Below are 21,232 nucleotides of genomic sequence, written 5' to 3'. Positions count from 1 at the left end.
TTACATTCAAACAATTTGAGAAAAATCAAGATATATTTCATATTGAAAATTTTTTATTATACCCTACACCACTTTAGTGGGGAGGGCCCGACTATAACATCTTACTTGTTTTTAAGTGTAATATTATAGGTTTCAGATGTCTTTTAGTAGTATCAGAAAATTTCGAATAAAACTTTTTTTTACAAGTTTGATCTAACAAAGAAGACTATAAAAATCCGCTTTCGGTTTTCCTGATGCTTATATTAGTACAAATATGTACATTATATTACATGAATCATTTTATCATTAACATAACGAACAAATTGTAACGTAATATTTACGAAATTTTCGTGTTTAATACAAAATGTTGTTCTATCAATCATATATTTTTCATAAATTTATAATAAACTAAACATAATTAATAATTACATTATAATTATTTAACACTCAACTTTTTTATAAAATTTAAGATAAGTATAAAAAATTCACTAGTTATTTACATAAAATAAATTAAAAAAAAAATTACACAAATTATTTTGAAAAGAAAAAATAATTATATCGCAAACTTCACCATTTATTCTAAATAAATTTATATTTTAAAATTTATATAATTATTCTAAAATTTTATTAAACTTAAATATTTCGTACAATTTTGTATACATATATGTATGTACATTAGAGTGTCCCGAGAAACAGCCTTCTTAAGTATTTCATGTAGGAATATCTCTCAATCAATAAGTATTAATGAATTGAACACGTATTAATGTACCAGAAATTAAAACGTCTGACTTCAGTATAATTTTTAAAATTACTCAATTTAGAACTAACTACGGGAAAAATAATCCTAAAATTTTTGTAGAGTATTCATGAACCACAAATTAATTTTTAGTATGTTTTTTCTATTGAATTTTCAATTATTTAGGAAAAGTACATTTTGTTCCTTCATTATGTTTTTTATATTATTAATTATAACTCTGGGCATACTTCAAAAGAAAATTTTTAATAAGGGAAGTATACCTCACAATTGCAAAAAGCTTAAATTTTTTTATATCAGAAAAGAAAGAATTTTTGGAAACTCGAAAGTTTAGAAAGTTTTGATGCACATTGCAACATTGCTTTGTTGTTTTTTATAACAAATTCCTAGTATTTTAAACATTTGTAAGTTTTTTTTTTAACTTTCCAAAAATATTCTCAATTTGAATGTGAATTTTTTCGACTAATAATTTTGTACAAAATTTGCATATAATATCAATTTATGCAAATCACCCTTGTGTTTAGATTTTGAATCAGTTTTTTTCTGGTTCTTTTTCAACATTTTTATATTTCAACACTCTCTTGCTAAACGCCCTAAAGTGAAGTTAGATATATATTTTTTTGCTTGTATTTTGGGAATATATTTTGAATGTTTTTTCATTTTTGTTTTTTTTATGTAGTTTTTGTCTCTTTATTATACACATACATACATAACAATGTATTAACTACATATATAAACATGCAAACGTGAATATGTATATAAATAGTATATATTGGTTGTTAAATGTTTTTTTAAAGTATTGAGTAGTTGTTGTGGTTATTGGACATGGTTTTGATAAAACAAGTCATGTTGTTATATAAAGTGGTAACGACTTAAATACACTCTTTCAAGGAATTGTAATCCAACGTATACGTGGTTCACAATTTTATATTAATACATCGAAATCTTTTTGTTTTATACACATAAAAGAAATACGTTTATTAAATAACTGTGCACAACAATATGTTATTTTAAAATTATGTTACTTAACAGTTACTTAGGTGATAATACATTCATCCTTTAACGAAGTGTGTATATGAAAATAGAATGCTTAGCTAAGCTAAAATTCATGTCATTCGATATTTTGTATAAAAAGTGGAACAAATTAAAAATAAAACAGGAATCTGAATAGTAAATGGTGAGTAAAAAAGGAAATGCAAAAAATACAATTGATTTATGCTTTCGAAAAAATATAAATAAAATAACAAAATACAAGCAAAATACACAACAATATTGGTTAGAAATCTAGCAAAATAAATTACTAAGGTAGCACCAATTGAAATTAAGAAGTTTTTTATAAAATTTTTTCGAATTCACACAATGGTTTAGAAAGAACAAGTAAGAAAGTATAGTCGGGCTTGACCGACTATATGATAGTATAATATTGTTGTGTATTTTGCTTCTATTTTGTTATTTTATTTATATTTTTTTCGAAAGCATAAATCAATTATGAATATTAAGTGTGGTTTATTTTTAAATAAAGCATTTGTCTTGAAAATTACATTGATTCCGATTTATTTAATTAATTGACGAAAAACTTATTTTCTAAAACAGGCTTTGTATGGGGGATAGGAGCAAATATGGACCGATCCCGATAAAATGGGCTGGATAGATTTGTATTCATATGAAATTTATATAATATATATAATATTTGTCTGTGCTAAATTTAATTGCAATAACAGTGATAATAAATGAATTGCGGATATTCAAATCACTTTCTGAAGGGGGCTTTGTGTGGGGGCTAGGGTGAAATGAAGTCCGATCATTTCGAAATTCGGCAAGGCTTGCATAAAACTAAGTTGTGTAAACTTTCATCGAGATACTTTTATATCATATATAAGCTTAAAAGCGCTTTTGCGGAGGTTCAGTTGTATGAGGGCTAGGTGAAATAATGGAACGATTTTAACAACAAACCTGTATACCAAATTGTCAAATTATATTGAAAATTGCGACCTGTACTTTGACAACAACGTTTACATGGACGAACGGACGGACAGACATCGTTAAATCGACTCAGAAAGCGATACTGAGTCAGTTGGTATACTTTAATAACACCCTTCCCACTATGGAGGTGTAGGGTATACAAATTTTATTTTTATTTTTAAGAATAAAAAATCAAATATCAAGTCAAATATATTCGAAATAATGACCTTGAGGGGTTCCTTTATTTCAGCTTATATTGGTTCATTTTTACAAATATTCTCCGCACAAACGTAACTCCAATTAAGCTTCGGAACACATAGTTATGTTAAATGTTACTTGTCCCCTTTAAACCCCCCGGGGTCATGTTACCTTGGCGAGACCTCCGCCTTGGTGTTATTGCAATCCCGTGGTATAAAGAGGTGGCCAATACCTCCAATCTGACCGGGATTGAAAAATTGGTTACAGTCTACTGCTTGGCTTAGTCCTTGCATAGATTGTCAGAGGTCAGACCAGAGCACCGCATAATCTGGTACTACGGTGGCCAGTTGCCCGCAGGACTATGTTCTGGCTGGTCAGTTGGTTGAGGTTCCTTTGGGAGAGTAAGTGGCGGTTAAAAGACTGATGCATGGTAATAGCCAATATTTCGCGATAAGTTCGGTGCTGTTGCGGAGAACAACAGATACCCCGCAGTCGAGTGACTGTGGGACTAAGCGTTGGAAATGAGTTGGTATTAATTCTATATGGTACGGGATGAATGTGAGATTCGGCGGGACCAATCTACCTGAATGTGTCGTATGTTTTTCTCTTACGAATGTATCGTATAAATGAGATGTGTGCAGGGTTGAATAATGATGTATGAAAGGTATCATATACATATTCATATACAATCGAAGAACAAGGGGCGATGGTAGACTGTTCTCAAGTCTACCCAGTGCTTGAAAAAGACCACCGTGGGATAAGGCCGTCAAGGCAGGTGCTCACGTTAAACTCTCGACATTCCTGTCCCCTTTAAAATTACACAAATAGACAAATTAAAATTTATATAATATTACTGATCTATTGGCTCCGAGCAAAAGGAAAGCAATTTCAGGCTATTCAATAATATAACTATTTTATTTACAATTTTTATATTTTTGTTAAGCCTTATACTAACATTGGGAAGTTCAATAAAAAATATTAAATTACTCCTTCTTTGTACCTGTTTAATAAACTGCAAAAAATATAAAAAATAAGAATGAATTTTTGCATTTTTAAAATTTATTTATGCACACATCAACGTATACAATCAATTCATATACTCTCATATACACATACATATACTTATATGTATGTATGTGCTTTTTATATATCTGTGGATACAAACGATAACCGACTAAGTTAACTTTAAAATGAATTAAATTAAAATTTTATTTTAAACCATTCACAAAACAAATAACCTTTGGATACAAAATTTGAAGAGGGAAAACTACAAGTATAAATTTTGTGAGTCAAACAGTGACACTTTTTATATTTACCACCATCAGTGGTGATAGAGGTTATATATAAGTTTGTCATACCGTGTATAACACCAAGAAATATTCATCTGATACCCACCAAACTATATATATTCTGGGCATGAAATTCTGAGTCGATTTAGTGTCCGTCTGTCCTCCTATCTGTCTAGGTAAATCACGTTCACATTAAAACTGAGTGATTAATTATGTTTGAAATCATAATAATCGATTCATTTCTCATAGCCCTGTATATATTTCTGGAAATGGACTAATCTCTAATAACTTCCACAAATAAATCGGTATCAATACGAAATTTTGTGTATATAATTAATATATGGAAATACAATAATACAAACATAATGGTCATAGTTCCCACATAAAATCCACTTTCGAAAACTCATAGGTTTCATTGAATTAAGAAGTTATTGGGATACATACAATGTGTCTTTGATATATTTTGTGTACATATAAACAATTATACAAAATTTTTCCGGATCAGCCCATTATTGATCATAGTTCTCATATAAGGCACACTTTTAAAAATTACTTATTCGCATACTTTTTATTAATAATATGTGCATATAAATTATACGAAAATGTATGTATACAAATCATTCTACTAAATTCTTTGGCATCAGCTATTACCCTCATTACCGGAACAAAAGTTTTGTCGAGATATCTAAAAGTTATATTGTTAAATATATTTTAATAAAAAGCTTGTTTGTTTAGCTTGTTGGCGGAGGATATTTAAGATTCGGCATAGCCAAATATAGCACTCTAACTTGTTTTATTTAAAAAAAATTCGAATTTGTATTAATAAATTTAACATTTATACTAAATATTAAAAATGTCTTTTTTAAGATTTTTGAGTTAAACCATTTATATTTTTAATCACAGATATTGTACACATATACAAGTACATACATATGTACATACGTATTTGAATTCATGGTACATGCTGCAAATGACGGACATGTTGTTAACTCAATTGTTGTTGACAAGTGTTGCTCAAACCATTAAATAAAAAAGAGAGCAAATGTCTAAAACGCCTATGGCCATAAAAGGTTTTATCTGAAATTGATAATTTTTTCCACTAATTTTTATTTTAAATGTTTGTAAAATGTTAAAAATCAAAAATACATGTGTATCTTCTTGTATTATCACACTTTAGATGATGCAACAAAACAATAAACAATTATTTTCACTTTTAATCAAATTATTTACTAGATTAAAATTTTATAAAAAAACCTAAATGCTTACAATGTTAACATTTGGAAAATGTTGAAATTAGCACCTTAGTTAATCTATACTCCTTTAATTGATTAAACAAAATCTTATTGGAATTATACAACACACTTTTAAAAATGTTGTATTTAAAGTAGTTTTCAAAAATCTATTTTAAATTATAATCGCCCTGATGAAAACTCCTCTTTAGATTTGTAAAAAAACACCATTTCTTTTCAAATCCCTTGAAAAAGTTAAAACTTTTTGTAGAATAAATCACTGAATACGCACTGTATATAAAAGCCGCATAAGAAAAATCTTACTGTACTTTCAGCTCATGCAAAAGAAAAATTCCATTCGAAAAATAGTAAATTTTAATTCCAATTGAATTACTTTTCCTTCAAAAAACACTTCAGCAACAAAAAAAACGAAAATGGTTACAAAACAAGAAAGTGCGATGGACATGACCAAAAATGGACAATAGAGCGTTAAATAAGTGCACAAGCAATTTTTTTCGCTTTTTTTGGGAAAGGCATTTGTTACATAAATTTACAAACACAAAAAAATTGTATTTAAAAAAAGTAAGAATTTTTTCTGCAATGAAAGTAAGAAATGAAAAATGAACAGCAAAATGCTTTTCAAATAGAAAAAAAAAAAGAAAAATTAAACGTGGAGCAATTTAAGGGTTCATTAGTGATAGAGAAAAGTTCTCAATGAACTATGTCAGCGTATTTATTGAGTATTGAGGTTCAAATTATTCCCCTATTTTATTGCTTGTAAAAATTAAAAAAAAATCATTATATAAACAACAAATTGTTTATTTAATTTAAATATTTATAATCATCATTTGCTCGAGTTCATTTGAGATTTATTTGAATAAATAAATATGTTTTTATGTAAATATTGCAAAGATGTTTGTAGTTTTTGATTAATATTAAATTTAAAAAAGTTCGGCTTAAGTTGATTGATTAATATGTACATTAGGATGATTTCCGGAATAGGCTTTAGTTAATTATGGATTAAGCTAGATGAGTTTTAATCCAGTAAAACATGCGTTTCCATGTAATTACTAATACAATATTGTTTTATACTATTAATTTAAAACATTAATATCAATGAATGCAAGTACTTACCACAAAAGCTTACAAGCAATTGGGAGAAGTAGCAATAGCTTCAAAAGAAAACAAGTATGAATTTATAGTCGGACATTTATAGCCGACCATATAATACCCCACACTAGTTAGTATGTTAAAATTATAGATTTTTTTATATAAAGCATTTAATTTGTTTTATTGTGAAATTTTTTACTTATTGTTGACAAAAAAGGATTTTCAACAAGAGGACTCATAGGGAAGAAGGGGTAAATATGGGCCTATCCTTATAAATTTTGGTTAATGCTAAATCGACTCAGAAAGTGATTTTGGTATACTTTAAGGTGGGTCCAGGATTTTTGGTGTTACAAACTTCAGCACAAACGCATAACACCCTCACTACTATAGTGGTTTAGGGTATAAATAGCAAATGAAATATAAACTGTTTTTATAACATATTATTAGTCATATAAAGAGTTCGATTGTGAATGAAATAATGTGTAAATTTTTGTCGGCCATGCCTACTTTAGAGTGGGCGGAGTGGGATTAATGGCCATATCTCGAAAAATATACATCTGTTTGGATCAATATATATCAAACGAAAGATATTTCAAATACCTTTCTAATGGCATGTAATATTATTCTTTAAGCTTTATCTAAAAAATGGGAAAATACGCATTTATAGCTAAACATATAAATTAGATTGTTTAAAAGCTAAGATATTGAGCTATTCGTTTTCTTTCTCCCGTCCTTAGGCCTGCTATTTAAATAAATAGATAATTTTTGAAATCAAATATTGAGATATTTTTTCACAAATTATTTAGAGAACAAGATTTTCAGTCGCTGATATGACGTCGAACAACAAAAAAATATATATATTTTTTATTTTTCTCGTATTCAGAATATTAATACGCATCGATTTATATTTTTAGTACCTGTCAATCTTTGATATTATCTACAATCTATTTATCTGTAAATTTTTGTTATAATTGTAAAAGGTTATACATTTAAAGCCTTAACAATATTTTTCTAAGATATGATTTATACATTAAATTTTGCAACGGATATTTTGTTTCATAAAATAAAATATATAAAAATATTATTATTATTGTTTAATTCTTACAACTTAATTTTATTCTTTAAACGATTAGACAACAAATGCTGTAACTGTAATTAACAAAGTATATGCATAAGAGTATAAGTTTAAAAACAATTGATTTTATTTTAATACTTTAACTCGTATACCCATTCAAATTATTTCCAACTCAATTTATTAATAATTAATATACAAGAAATTCTTACTAAGTTATTTAAAATACGTAAACAATTATCGTTTATTTCACTTTCATTAATACCTACATAATTATTAGGTTTATTGCTAACAACACCTGGCCTTAATGTTTAATTAATTGTACGCGAAACTTATTTACCAAATTTTGTTGTTTTTTTTTAGGAAAAAATATCAAATAAAATTAAATAAAATATATTTACTTTAATAGGCAGAAATTTATAAAGAAAACAAAATTTATTTAATATTATGTTTTCTATCATACCACAAAATACAAATACGTTTTGGTAGATATTTTATTACATTATACGTTAGAATAGGTGTAGTTTAAGTCAATTAAATATTAATAATTTACACTACGTAAAATAAATATACAAACGAAAAATTATATATTTGTATGTATATCAGGGTTATAACTTTTAAACAATTTTTGAAAATTTCAAATTGGCTCTACTCATTTTACATGAAGTATAAAAAAGTACTTTTTTTGATAATAAAAGAGTTATTGTTTGACCCACGACGTTTATACGTTGAAAAAGTAAGGTTCTTCTGTTTTTATTATTAGGACACTACTGGCTACCAGGTAATTATACATAGAAGCTAATGTTGGTTATAATTCTATATTATCAAATCTGTAAAATGACTTTTTTTAGTTTTCATTTCTATTTCTAAGTCATATTAAACATTTCTAATCAAGAGATAGTTTTTCTAATCAAGTTTAGTTGTTGACAAAAGGTACTTATAAAAATCTATATTAAATTTCTTCAACTATATAACTATTTCACGTACTATATTTACATATACATATTTTCGCATGTCTGCTACATTGTTTAGTAATAATTTCCAAGTGTTACTAGTATAGTATTTTCACTTTTGCGCTGCCAGGCTTGTCGTCTGTGTTTAATTGCATTTAAAATCCAATTATTTACTTTATACAGTCATTAAGTACTTCTTATTATTCCAAACATTTAAAATCATATTTTCATTACACTAATTGTACAATAGGCTTGAAGTATTTTCCCTCAATTTATGTCATCATTGTTCTCCTGCAATTTTTTTCTGCTTTATTAATTTTTGTTTAAAATATATTTTATATTTATTTTAAACAATGTTTTTTTTTCTTTAAAATTGTCCTACAGCTTCTTTTTGTATTTTGTGTCTAAGTGTTTTTTTTATTTTTGTTATTTCATAATATTTTATTTGTGTTGTTTGCGTGTCCTTCAATGGTTTTGGTAAGGGTGGGTAATTTTTGTTCACTGCTCAATGAAGTCTTACTAAAGATGAGCACGAATCACTACAGATGTTTCTAAGCTTTATGTTTTAATTGAATTTTGTAATTTAGCAGGCTATTTTTAATAAACATTTGCTCGTTTACTGCGTTGTTTCACGAAATACGAGAGAGTAGTAATGAAATTAAAAATTAATTTTCAAAATGTACGTTTTTTCTTTTTTTGTTGTCGAATAGTATAAAGTAGTCTGGTATTTAGTTGTTTTTGTATTTAGTTGAATAGATAGAAAAGAGATCTTAGAATTTTTATATAATTTCCAATTAGTAAAAGTAGATTTTTATGACGCAATGCCTTATTTGATAATTGAATATATTTTAATAGAAATTTACATAAAAGTGACATATAAGTTCCCGCAGAGGCTTAAAGCTTTACCAATTAGAATTCTTTAAAATTGAAATTAAAGTTTTGCAAATTTCATTTACTTGTAATTGACGTTTGAAAAATGTCCAATTACAATTACTCGTAATTTTGAATTTTTTCCTTACATAATTACATGTTGTAATTAATGATTTCTAAATTACAATTATAAGGAATTGTAATTGATAACATCAATTACAAGTTATTTTAATTGGCAAAATTTTTATTACAATTACATTTAACTTTAATTGGTTATTGGTCAATTACACATTACAAGTAATTGAATTTTTTCCAATCATTGTAGTAATTGTAATTGGTTATTACTTAGATATACATTACAAGTAATTGTAATGTTATGAATTTCTTTGTGTAATCATTAACCCCCACGCCTGCGTACTTGTCTGTTTTGCAGGTTTTCGTTAGAAACAGTCAGAAGTAATTAGAAAAAACCAAAATACGTTAAAATTTTAATATGGGAACGACTTATTTTAAAAACTTGCAACCCAAAGAAGTGCGAAAACATACGGATTTTTAAATATTTTCTAAAAAAGTGTGTCTTAAAATACATATTTTTATGGCATTTTAAAATTTGAAAAAGAAGATAAATATTTCGATTAAACTTTTATAAAAATTTCAAGGTTCAGATCCGATTAAACATTTTTAAAATATATATTTTATTTAAATGTCGTTTGACACACAAAATACTTGGGGAAAATTAAAAAAAATGGAAAAAAAACTTTGGAATAATGTTACATATAAAAATATCATTATAAACATGACCATAGAAAGCTATGTTTGTGAAGAAGGCTATCATATTATTTATAAAATAAAAATAATATGACTTATCGCATAAATGGTTAAATGGAAGATGGTTTCCTTTTAGGATTAATTTCAAATAATTCATCCATAAAAAACTCATTAGATTATAAAACAAATACCTACATATGTACAAATAAAAGAAATGCTAATTAGAGGAAAATTATCTGTGATTAAAAAATTTCAAAGCAAAACGTGCTTGTTTTAAATTTGGTTTCAAATGTAAACATTTTCGATTTCATAATATTTAATCAACTTTAATTGTAATTTTATTTTTGTTTATAAGAATAAGTATAAATATGTATTCAAACGTATACATTCAAAAACATATAAAATGGAACAAGAAAAAGTGTTATATTTGGCAATGCCGATTCTTATGTACCCACCGCCAAATCATTGCCAAAAGAAATCGAAGCTTTTGTTATTACCGAAACAAATATTTTTGAAGAGGACCTTATATTAAAGGAGTATAAAGTTAAAGGTTGGTACAGAGGTTTTGATATTTTTGGAAAGTTAAAAAATTTTAGTTCGCATAAAAATGGTTTATATCGATTTCCATCGCAATACTTGGGTATTTTAACTAGTTACGGGCTATGTTACGATATTGCCAACTTTCAAAAGCAAATGAATCTTACGCATAGACAATACTTGTGGAAAATGTATAACACTCTATTTCCTTCCGGTTGAACCGTATTGTGTTTTTAACAGACGGCAGGTGGAAGGACATTTCTAGATCGCCATAGATTTAAATAGGCACCCAGTATATGTATACATTGTGGTTTAACGACTAATATTTCGATGTGTTACAAACGAAATGACAGAAACAATTTATCTCCATCTTTTTTATGATAGTTACAAAAAAAACATAATGGGTTTTAAAGCCAAGAATTTTATAAGAAGGTCGGTAGCCATTTTACTATTTAAGCCGGTTAAACATATACAAACAAAATACTGTAAATATATTTTTAATTGCCAACAAAAATGCATTGAAAAATTATTTGTATATTTGTTTGTCTTTTTTAACCAAAGAGTAATATTTATTAAGCAGAAAAAATTGTGGCCATGTAATATTATCGCGTCTTTAAAATTCATAAATCATTACTAAGGCAAGTAAGGGAATGAATGTAAAAAAATTCTAGAGTGTGAGTAGGTTTATGAGGCCGTGTGAACATTATTACCTCCAAACATTGATGTCATGGTGTTAGTACCACCACCAGAAACACATCTGCAACAATCAGCCAAGTGCTGGTAACCAACGTAACTACAAGGCAAACTGTAACGCAGCCAAAAAATATTAGATGTTAACTTTTAATATTTTAGCTACTCCATTTTTCTTTTTCCCAAAATTTTTTCAGTTTTATTTTAGGTGTGTGATGTCGTTATGGCAGGCATTATTGTTTGTGAAAGATAAGCCAGGAACAACTGTTTCGGGGGCGAATAAAAGCAGCGGGTAGAAAGGTTTTTAGAGAGTATATCTGGATAAATGCCAGCATTAAAAAAGGAAGGCGATAAAACTGTGTGATTAAAAAAACAAAATTTGTATTTACCTTATTGTTTTTCTAAATACAAGTATGTTAGTATAAACAAACCATAATTTAAACATTTTTAATAATGTGTAATAATAATAATAAATGTCGAAATGTAAATACAGGAAAACACTTGTGACTTTAAGTTTTAAAATAATTGAGAAAATAGTACAAGAATTGACATTAAAGTTCTCTAATTCTGTAAAATATTGTAAGCTAAATATTCTGAAACAATATTAATCATTGGTCTAAATGTTTAGTGAAACACTAAAGTTAAAAAACAAATTTACTGAAAAATATATCTAAAATTTTAGCTTAAATAAATTTTGTTACAGGTTTTATATTATACACTACTATAGTGGGGAGGATATTATGCGTTTGTGCTGATGTTTGTAACACCCAAAAATATTGATACTACACCTAACTTAATAACTTTCTGAAACTATGTGTCCGTCCATATTAACCTTTCACCCAAATTAGCACTCTTTTAGAAAATGTCTTTTTTTTAACAAAAAGTTAAAATATTTGGAAATTAAAATAAAAAATAAATTAAATGCTTTATTATTTAAAACATAATCCAGATTTTTTACCATACTCACTAGTATAGTATATTATATGGTCGGCCATGCCCAACTATACTTTCATACTTGTTTTTAATGAAAACATATTAAAAGTTTCTCGGAATCGAAACAGCATTTTCTTTATTTTAAATACAAATGTTTGAAAATAAAAACAAAATTTAATTTTTTGTTGTTGACAATACATCCGATTATATAACGAAATCTCTGATTTCATTATAAAGAAAGGTGTTGATCACTTCTCAATTGCGAACTAAAAAAATAATAAAAAAACTCTTACAATTGGTCGTGGATCTAAATTATTCTTTTTGATTTCAGATAAACTTATGTTTTACGTATTTTAAAAACAACTTTTTATATTCAACAAAGTCCTTATAAAAAATTCAGCTAACAATATTTATAAAAATCTAATTGTTTATTCAACGGCTCCCTGATTATTTATTATTAGCTAATCTTATTTGTTAAAAAAGTATTTAAAAGTTTGATGTTCATAAATTATATTTATAAAACTGTTTTTGTTTTTTTTTTCCTAACATAAGACAACAAATAAAACAACTCATAACAACAATAAAACAAACCAAAAAAATGAGCAAAAAATCAACCACATTTTGTGATTGTCTCCACCACAAACAAGTTTGTATAAATGTGTTGGGGAAAAATAAAAAACAAAAAAAAACATAAAAAACGGAAATGCCAAAAAATAAGAAAAAAACTGTTGCACTCATATTTTTCTTAACTTGCCATTAATTCTAATAAAGAAATTGTTTCAATTTTTCTTTTCTCACACCAACTTTTCCGTTTGTGTCTTACGAGCGTATAAGAACCATAACCTACCACCCCTCCAATTGTGGCTTTTCTTGGGATTTTCAATATGGAAAATTTTATTACGGCTGTTTGTTTTGTTGTTTTCACTTTTATATTTCTTGTTGGGTTTCTTATGTTGGTTTCTTTCGGGGTAATTGTGTATGTACGCGCCATATGACGACACATTAAATTTCCGTTTTTTTCGCGGTTTATTTAAAATTTTGTTTTATATTGGTAAGGATATGCGTGTGTATTTTTTTTAATATATATGAGTTTACTTGTTGCTTATTTAAGACATCATCATCATCCATTTATTTCCACTAAAGTAAACCAAACCAACCATTCATTCTATCGATAAATTAAGTTTAAATAACATTTATACTTAAATTTATGTGAAAAGTTTTCAGTGCTTTTTGTTCCTTAAGATTTTCATTTTCCCTTCTTATTCTTATTCCTTTTAAATTTTTGACGATACATTTGAGCCTTTTTTATACATATATAAATATATATATATATTTTTTTTAAATAAAGACTTATGTTTTTTGCTTTTCTCATTCTTCGAAAGTATTGCTGCTTTGAATATCAAGTTATTCATTTTTTATTATTATATTGTGTGTATATTAAGTTTGTCATAGCATTTGTTGTGCGTGAAAAATTGTAAGTGTGAAAACGATTTTTATATTGTTTATATTCGAATTTCATATTAAGTGTACAAATTAGAGCATGATTTATTTAGTTGTAAGGGATAAACTATTTTTGTCCCGAAATTTACAACAGCATCGAGGCAATATTGTAAACATAATAAAAACTACATTTATTTCAAAAATGTTATAGTTTTTTACTATTAGAAACATTTTTTTGGTTATTTATAAAATAAATATATATTGATAACTTACTGGTTCTGGATTAACTTGTTTTTGTTGTTGGTTGACAAACTGATCATCTATTTTGGATTGTTATTTCCCTACTTTTGAAATACAGAAGGACAAAGATTTTTATATCACTTCAGTAGTATAAGAATTATGCGTACAATGCAAAAAAATATATTAATTTGAACTGAATCCAAAAACTATTTCCATCTAACTTGTTATTTTAATATTGAATAGAATGATAAAATTCGGTGATTGTATATTTTTAACATTTATCGGTTGTGGGAATCAAAAATTCGGATGTCACATCGAATCGGTTTTTTCTGTTTGTGCGTTACACATATTATACCCAGAATACCCTCACCACTTAATTAGGGTATAATCAGGTCCCTCCCTATGGCTACACACATATGTAATCTAAAAGCTGTATTTCATCAGAAAAAAAAAAATAAAAAGAAAATCTAATTATTTTCTTCATATAACCACATAATCTAAAAATAAAAATAATTACAAATTTTTAACTTATTTAAACATATCAAAACATAGTTTGATCATCACAATACAGTACAGTAAAAAGTAGCAAACTTAAAAATCGTTGCATTCAACAAAATTTTATTTTTTTCCATTCATATTTCTTAAATGATAAAAAAATATATATGAAGAAAGATATTTCTTTCCTCCCATTCTGTGTTTAAAAAGTAGTATTAAAGTAAACAATAAATAACTTTGAATACTGCGGATCATATTTCATAACAAAATATTTAGTTTTAACTTTACACTTTCATTACGATGATATAGTGGTTGTGCTAAAAATTTGCATTTATATTAAATTTATTATACAAGAGCCAAAGCGTTCATTCTCATTCATTCATTGACTGACTGTGTCTGATTATATAATATTGGTAAATGTATGGGTTTTTTTTAAATGTACGTAAGTGTAAGGTCCCTACAGTTCAAGGTGCACACAATTATAAAAACCTCCTCAGACTTAAATGAAATCGTACTTGATATTCTCTAAATATACTTGTGTATGTTAACTTACACAACCATAATATATCTTTTCAATAGTCAATTTATAACTGCTTTTTTATTTATTAAAAATTATTTACAGTTACAATAATTTACAAAAAATAGTGGTTACGTATTTCTCGTAAAATATTTGACAGGTGTGAACGTACCCTTAGTCAATCAATTAGTTTGACATTTAAGGAAAACACTTGGCTCCTCGTAGAACTGCTGGAGCATCTATGCGTATATGTTAACCAGCAAAGTAAGTAAGAGTATTAAAACCATTTATTTATTTATTATGATGTGTCGATTGAAAAACAAGTTGTTTTTTTTATAATAATTCTTCAATATTGCATACGCAGCTAGAAAAATTGAGAGATAGAGAGAGTATGTGTCGAAGGGAAAATGTTGAAATTAAATAAATTGCATATTGTCAAAAATGTGGCAGCAGCAAAAAAAATTAATATAAATATATTAAAAAAGTTTGTCTGTATTTGAATTGATAATGTTTTAAAAATACAAACTGTCAATAATATTAAGTAATAGGCTTAAAAATGTGTTTTTATTATAAAGACACAAACACACGATATATATGCATGTATATGTAAATACATATAAAAAAGCTGTTACCTATACACGCATTTAAAGTATTTATATACATTTACATGTAAATAAGTAATTTAATAAAACAATTGATTTATAATACGAAATAAATAAATATTTAAGTAGTTAGTAGCAAAAAAGATAATGAATATGAAAATGTTATTTTTATTTAACATTTAATAGGTTGATTTTTTTATTTACAAATACATGTATGAGTGTAGCTTATGTTATTTTGTTTTAAATACATAATTAATTATTATAGATATATTATGTGAATATGGGCAAAGTTTTTTAATATAAATATATAAGAAAATAAAATTTACCATTCCCAACCATTCATTCTATTCTATCCATTCTAAATTTTTTGAATAATTTACTTGTAAAATAAAATTAAAATCGGACATTGTGTCTAGAGATTAAAACATTATCAAAAATAAAATACAGGGGTTCTCATATACTATGTTCACCTTCGTAAATAATGACCAACATTGGAAACCTAACTTAATATGCTTTCAAATTTTGTTGAAGAAAAACAGAAAAGGCAATATATACCTTTCTTGAGATAGCCTTGAGTCATGGACACTTTGGAATATTTTAATTAATTATGTAGTTAAATAGTTAGTAAAGTGGGTAAGTAGGTATATACATCAAAGGAGGATTTACTTTAGGCATGAGGATAATAATTACACAAAGTAATTCACTACATGATCAATTACAATTGTCTGTATTGCATAATTATAAATATTTAATTATAATTATTTGTAATTGTTATTGAAGTTTTTCCAATTACAATTACTTGCAATGTGTAATTGACCAATAAGCTATTGCAATTCCTTTTAATTTTAATTGAAGTTTTGACAATTACAATTACTTGTAATTACAATTGAAGTTTCCAATTAAGATTGTATTTTAGGTATAACTAATTACAAAATAACTGGTAGTTATAGGGAAAAAAATTGCAATTACAAGTAATTGTAACTGTAAATTATTCAATTACAATTAAAAGTAATTGTAATTGTAATTAGTTAATCTTTAATTTCAATAACTTCAAATGTAATTTTAATTGAAAACGTACTCATTACCCCCATGCCTGATATATATACATCAAATCCTAAGAAATACACCTAGGCCTCTATCGAGCCTGTTGCGCGCTCATTAACCAGTGCCTCAGATGAGAAATCACCACCACCTCTGGTCTATCACACTAGATTAATGATATTTTTATAACAGTAATATTAAACAACTACACATAGTCTTTAATTAGCGACTAAAGTGACTAAAACCGAATAAATAGTTTAAAAAATTTATTTCGAAAAACTTAATGTCTGTTGAAAAAAATATATAAACACAAGACTTTTGACCTCGATAAAATTTAAACCGTGCGCTTTTAAACATTTTTGAGAAATTTAAATTTTGCATGTACATGAAGAAAATATACATATATCAAATGTCTTCGAAATCGAAGAGGGTCATGTCCAAAATAAAATTTTTGTCTCGAAATTTTATGAAATTTCTCAAATGGAAATTGATTTCATAAAGAAATATTTGTTGCGAAAATTTTAGAACACTGTTATATTTTTCCAGATTATTGAGTGGTTAATATCTATTTGGCTTGAAAGAATTTATTGATTAACTATAATAACAACAATGACTCTATGCATTCTAAAATACTCTCGGTATGAAGGTCTATAGAGAATAGAAAAAAATACAAAACGCCCCATTACGTGTTTTATTTCTTAAAACTAAGTGGAAAAAATAGCATGAATCAGCAAAAAGTAAGTAAAAATCAAAATTGATTCACTCGAAAAATGTAACAAAAAATGACTTCATTAGTAAAGTACAAAAACAACAACTACAATTGCATTAATTTGTCAGTATGTACATTGTAAATAGTTTATAGTATTTTTTCTTATTTTAATTAAACACTGCTAACATAGCATTACAAAAAAATCATTTAAAAATACAATCTCACACATGCATACACATTTATGTATATACACATATGTATTAAGCTACTCTAGGAAATATGTATAATAAAGTGAATAATTTTTTGTAATTACAGCACTATTGTTTATAAACTACAAAAAAAACGAAAAAAATAGTATTTAATGTAATTCAATAAAAATAAAAAACTTTCATATAAAATATAAAAAATCTATAAAAATTGAAAAACACTTTGTAAACTGTCAACACACACGTTTTAAGCTGTTAAACGAGTAAGTTAAAGTGCAATTTGCCAGTCAGTGTAGTTGTTGTGTTTTCTCCCAGTTTTATTTAAAGGATACAAAAACCGTAAAATACACAAATTTTTTGTCAGCAGTATATAATAGTGTTCAAAAATTAAAATATAAATGAAATAATAAAATTAAACCAAATAGTTATAAAAAATTAAAATCTACAATAAATTTACATAACATTTTTAGATATTTTTTTTTTTTGCCTTCTAAAATGCAATTATGAAAAGAATTTAAAACAAAATGTTAGTTTAAACAAACAAGTGGCACTAAAAAGTAAAATAAAGAAATTTTTTATTTGGAAGACTATTTTGGAAAAATCTATATTAATTTTAAAGTATTTTCACGTTTTCAGATAGGCAGTACTAAATTATTAAAAAAGGTTATCAAATATCCGTATATTTGTTGAAAACAAAAAGTAAGCCACAGATATTTGGCACTTACACGTTTTGAACACTAGAGAATGAGTGGCATACATTTTCAATGTACTTCTCTATACTGTATGTGGATTTAAAATTTTAAAAAAGTAATATACATATTTAAAATTACTCATTCTTAGCTACACTTTTCACAGTATTTTTCATTATGTTGTACAAGTAAATACATGCAATATTTTACATTCTTTGTTACTTAGTTGTTTTTTATTATTATTTTTTTAAATATGTTGTTTTGTCAAATGATGACATTTCGTTGAAACAAAACTGACATCTGGTCAAAAGTTGAGCATTATTCTTTGTAAACGTTTCTATTTTTTTTTTTTCATATTTTAACTTGAGAAATGAAACAACAGTGACTACATGAAACAATAAGATTTTGAGAACAAAACAACAATCATTTAGTTACAGCAATAACAAAAAAATGGAATAAATTGTACTCTTCAAATAAGAACAATAGCAAATGGTTACAACGAATACAAATTAATGCGAAAACAACAATGTTATTTCTTTTCCTTTGTCTGAATCTTTATGTGTATGTAAGAGTGAGTGCGACATTTCCGTTTCCGGGTAGGCGCATAAAAAATGTTAACGATTTTTCCAGCAAAATAAGTTAAAGGCAGCGAGGCTTAAATTGTAACAAGAAATACTTAAAAAATTAACAATTGTTAAAAGTTTGAATTAAAATTTTGATTTTTCTTTCGAAAAACTTAACAAAAATTTATGAGTTAAGTTGAAAAATATTTATAAACACATCAAAAAACAATGGGAACAAATGACAAAATTAATTTAAGATATAAAATGTTAAAACTGTTTTAAAATCAATCTAAATGGAGACATAGTTTTTTTAAACTTATGTCCATAATATGACAATTTTTTTTTTTTTTGTTAAAAGGAAGAATGTTTTTGCTTTAACAATTTCAAAGCACTCAATATGTCTAACAAGTTAAACAACCTTCATTTTTTTATATTGCAGATTTTTTTGTCAAAGATCATTGGAAAAAAGAACAAATCATCGTATACATATAAGTACTATAAAGATACAAGAAAAGCCTACACTTGTGACGGAAATAGAAATGGCTTTTAAAGCATTTTACCGTTTTCAATTGTTCCATACAGTTTTAATTGTCCTGTCGTTGATGGCAACATGGACGCGTGCACAGCAACCAAGGCGTGATGCTGATGTAAATACATATACACCCAACACATAAGTATTGATACAAATATATGTTTATATACATTAGTCTGGCACTTAAAAAGTATTTATATAAAATTTTTGGACCAATATCACGGTGTGACAAATAACAAAAAGCTTTGTAACAAATCTCTTTGTAAAATTTTTAATATGCTTCGATATTCAGAAATTATCACCGATTTTCTGGGACAAATTTCTTATATCCAATTAAATTCTTTTAAAAATATCAATAGAAAAACAAATTCTTTCACTTATCATAAAGTATACATTTTTTTCCTTTAAGAATACTTTTATATATAAGAAATTTTAGATAAACTACAATAAAAATCCGCATTTTTGAAATGATTTCCCATTTTCCGGATATATTAAAAATTCTAAATATGGTCAGGATATCTACTTAACCAAAGCTACAAACACTACACTAGGACACATGTTGAATAGTTTTTAGCTGTCACACAGTGTTTCAAATGATTAACGAATAATGGAGAGCTTAAAAAGAAGAAGAAACTAAAAAAATAAAGTTTTTATAAACTTTAAAAATATTTGTATTTTTATATCCTTTATATTAACTTTATAACTTTTTGTATGTATATACTCCATTACGTATTTAGTGGCCACCACCAGCAATTCTAAAGATGGCAAAACCATTCCACGATATTTGTGCAGAAAAAACCGGTGTAACTGACGGTTTGTATTAAAAATAATTTATTTTCATTAAATTGTTCAACAGTCTCATTACATTTAATTTAATGTTCTACGTTCATTTTTCAGAAGCCATTAAGAAGTTCAGTGATGGTGAAATTCATGAAGATGAAGCTTTAAAATGTTACATGAATTGTTTGTTTCATGAATTCGAAGTTGTCGATGATAATGGCGACGTTCATTTAGAAACATTATTCCGCAATCTACCGGGTTCTTTAAGAGAAATGCTGATGAAGGCTTCAGAAAATTGTATACATCCGGAGGGAGATACGTTGTGTCACAAGGCTTGGTGGTTCCACCAATGTTGGAAAAAAGCTGATCCAGTGGTAAGCATTTCTTTTTCTAATAAATATATAAAGCCATAATTTAAATATTTCTTACAGCACTACTTCTTAGTCTAAGGTGGACAATATGGATTTTGCTAGCGTGAAAATGATATGGTTCAGATGTATTAAAATTAAGTTTTACGTATACTGTATATTTTTTGTTTAATTAAAGCAATTTTAAAATAATCTAACAATATTAATTTGTTTTGTACATATTATAAGATCCCGTATCCAAACTCCGGTTATTGTTTAACTGGTAGATATTCTGGCTATTCAAACTATTTTTGTATGAAAACTGTCAATTTAATATTAATATACAATCAGAAATTGGTTTAAGGAATTATGTTTTCTTCTCAAAAACTATAAAAATACCGTTTAATATAAATTTAAAGGTTAAAGATAAAAACCAAAATAAAATGTAAAAGTGGATTTTTTTCTTTTATTTTTTAAAGACTGATTTACAGGCGTGTGATTCCACGTCAAAAATTTATCTTTCTTCAAGAGTTGTTTTCTGTTATCCAAAGAAAAAGGTTTAATAACGTATATAACATTTTTTTGGAAGTTACAGTTATTTAAACAATTAAACTAAAACATACACAGAGAAAACAGATTCGTTGTGTTAACCGAATTTGTTTCCAATCGAATTTAGTCGGTTCTCACAACTATATAAAAATTCGATTGCAACTATTGTAAAATTTGG

At 26.3% G+C, this 21,232-nt stretch overlaps 1 protein-coding gene across 1 annotated transcript; it reads left to right on the top strand.

Annotated features, from left to right (window-relative positions):
* The first annotated feature begins 17,828 nt into the window (after window positions 1–17,828).
* On the top strand, window positions 17,829–20,726 carry LOC111681580 (pheromone-binding protein-related protein 6-like). The gene is made up of 5 exons (XM_023443427.2): window positions 17,829–17,857; window positions 19,286–19,493; window positions 20,116–20,191; window positions 20,276–20,532; window positions 20,590–20,726. Exons 2-5 carry the CDS (start codon window positions 19,386–19,388, stop codon window positions 20,605–20,607), a joined length of 459 nt encoding a protein of 152 aa, XP_023299195.2. The 5' UTR covers window positions 17,829–17,857; window positions 19,286–19,385; the 3' UTR covers window positions 20,608–20,726.
* The last annotated feature ends 506 nt before the right edge of the window (window positions 20,727–21,232 follow it).

The sequence above is a fragment of the Lucilia cuprina genome, chromosome 4 (assembly GCF_022045245.1).
Source record: "Lucilia cuprina isolate Lc7/37 chromosome 4, ASM2204524v1, whole genome shotgun sequence".
NCBI lineage: Eukaryota > Metazoa > Arthropoda > Insecta > Diptera > Calliphoridae > Lucilia > Lucilia cuprina.
The sequence above is the reverse complement of the archived record's forward strand: the minus strand, read 5'-3'. Positions and strand labels throughout refer to the sequence as shown.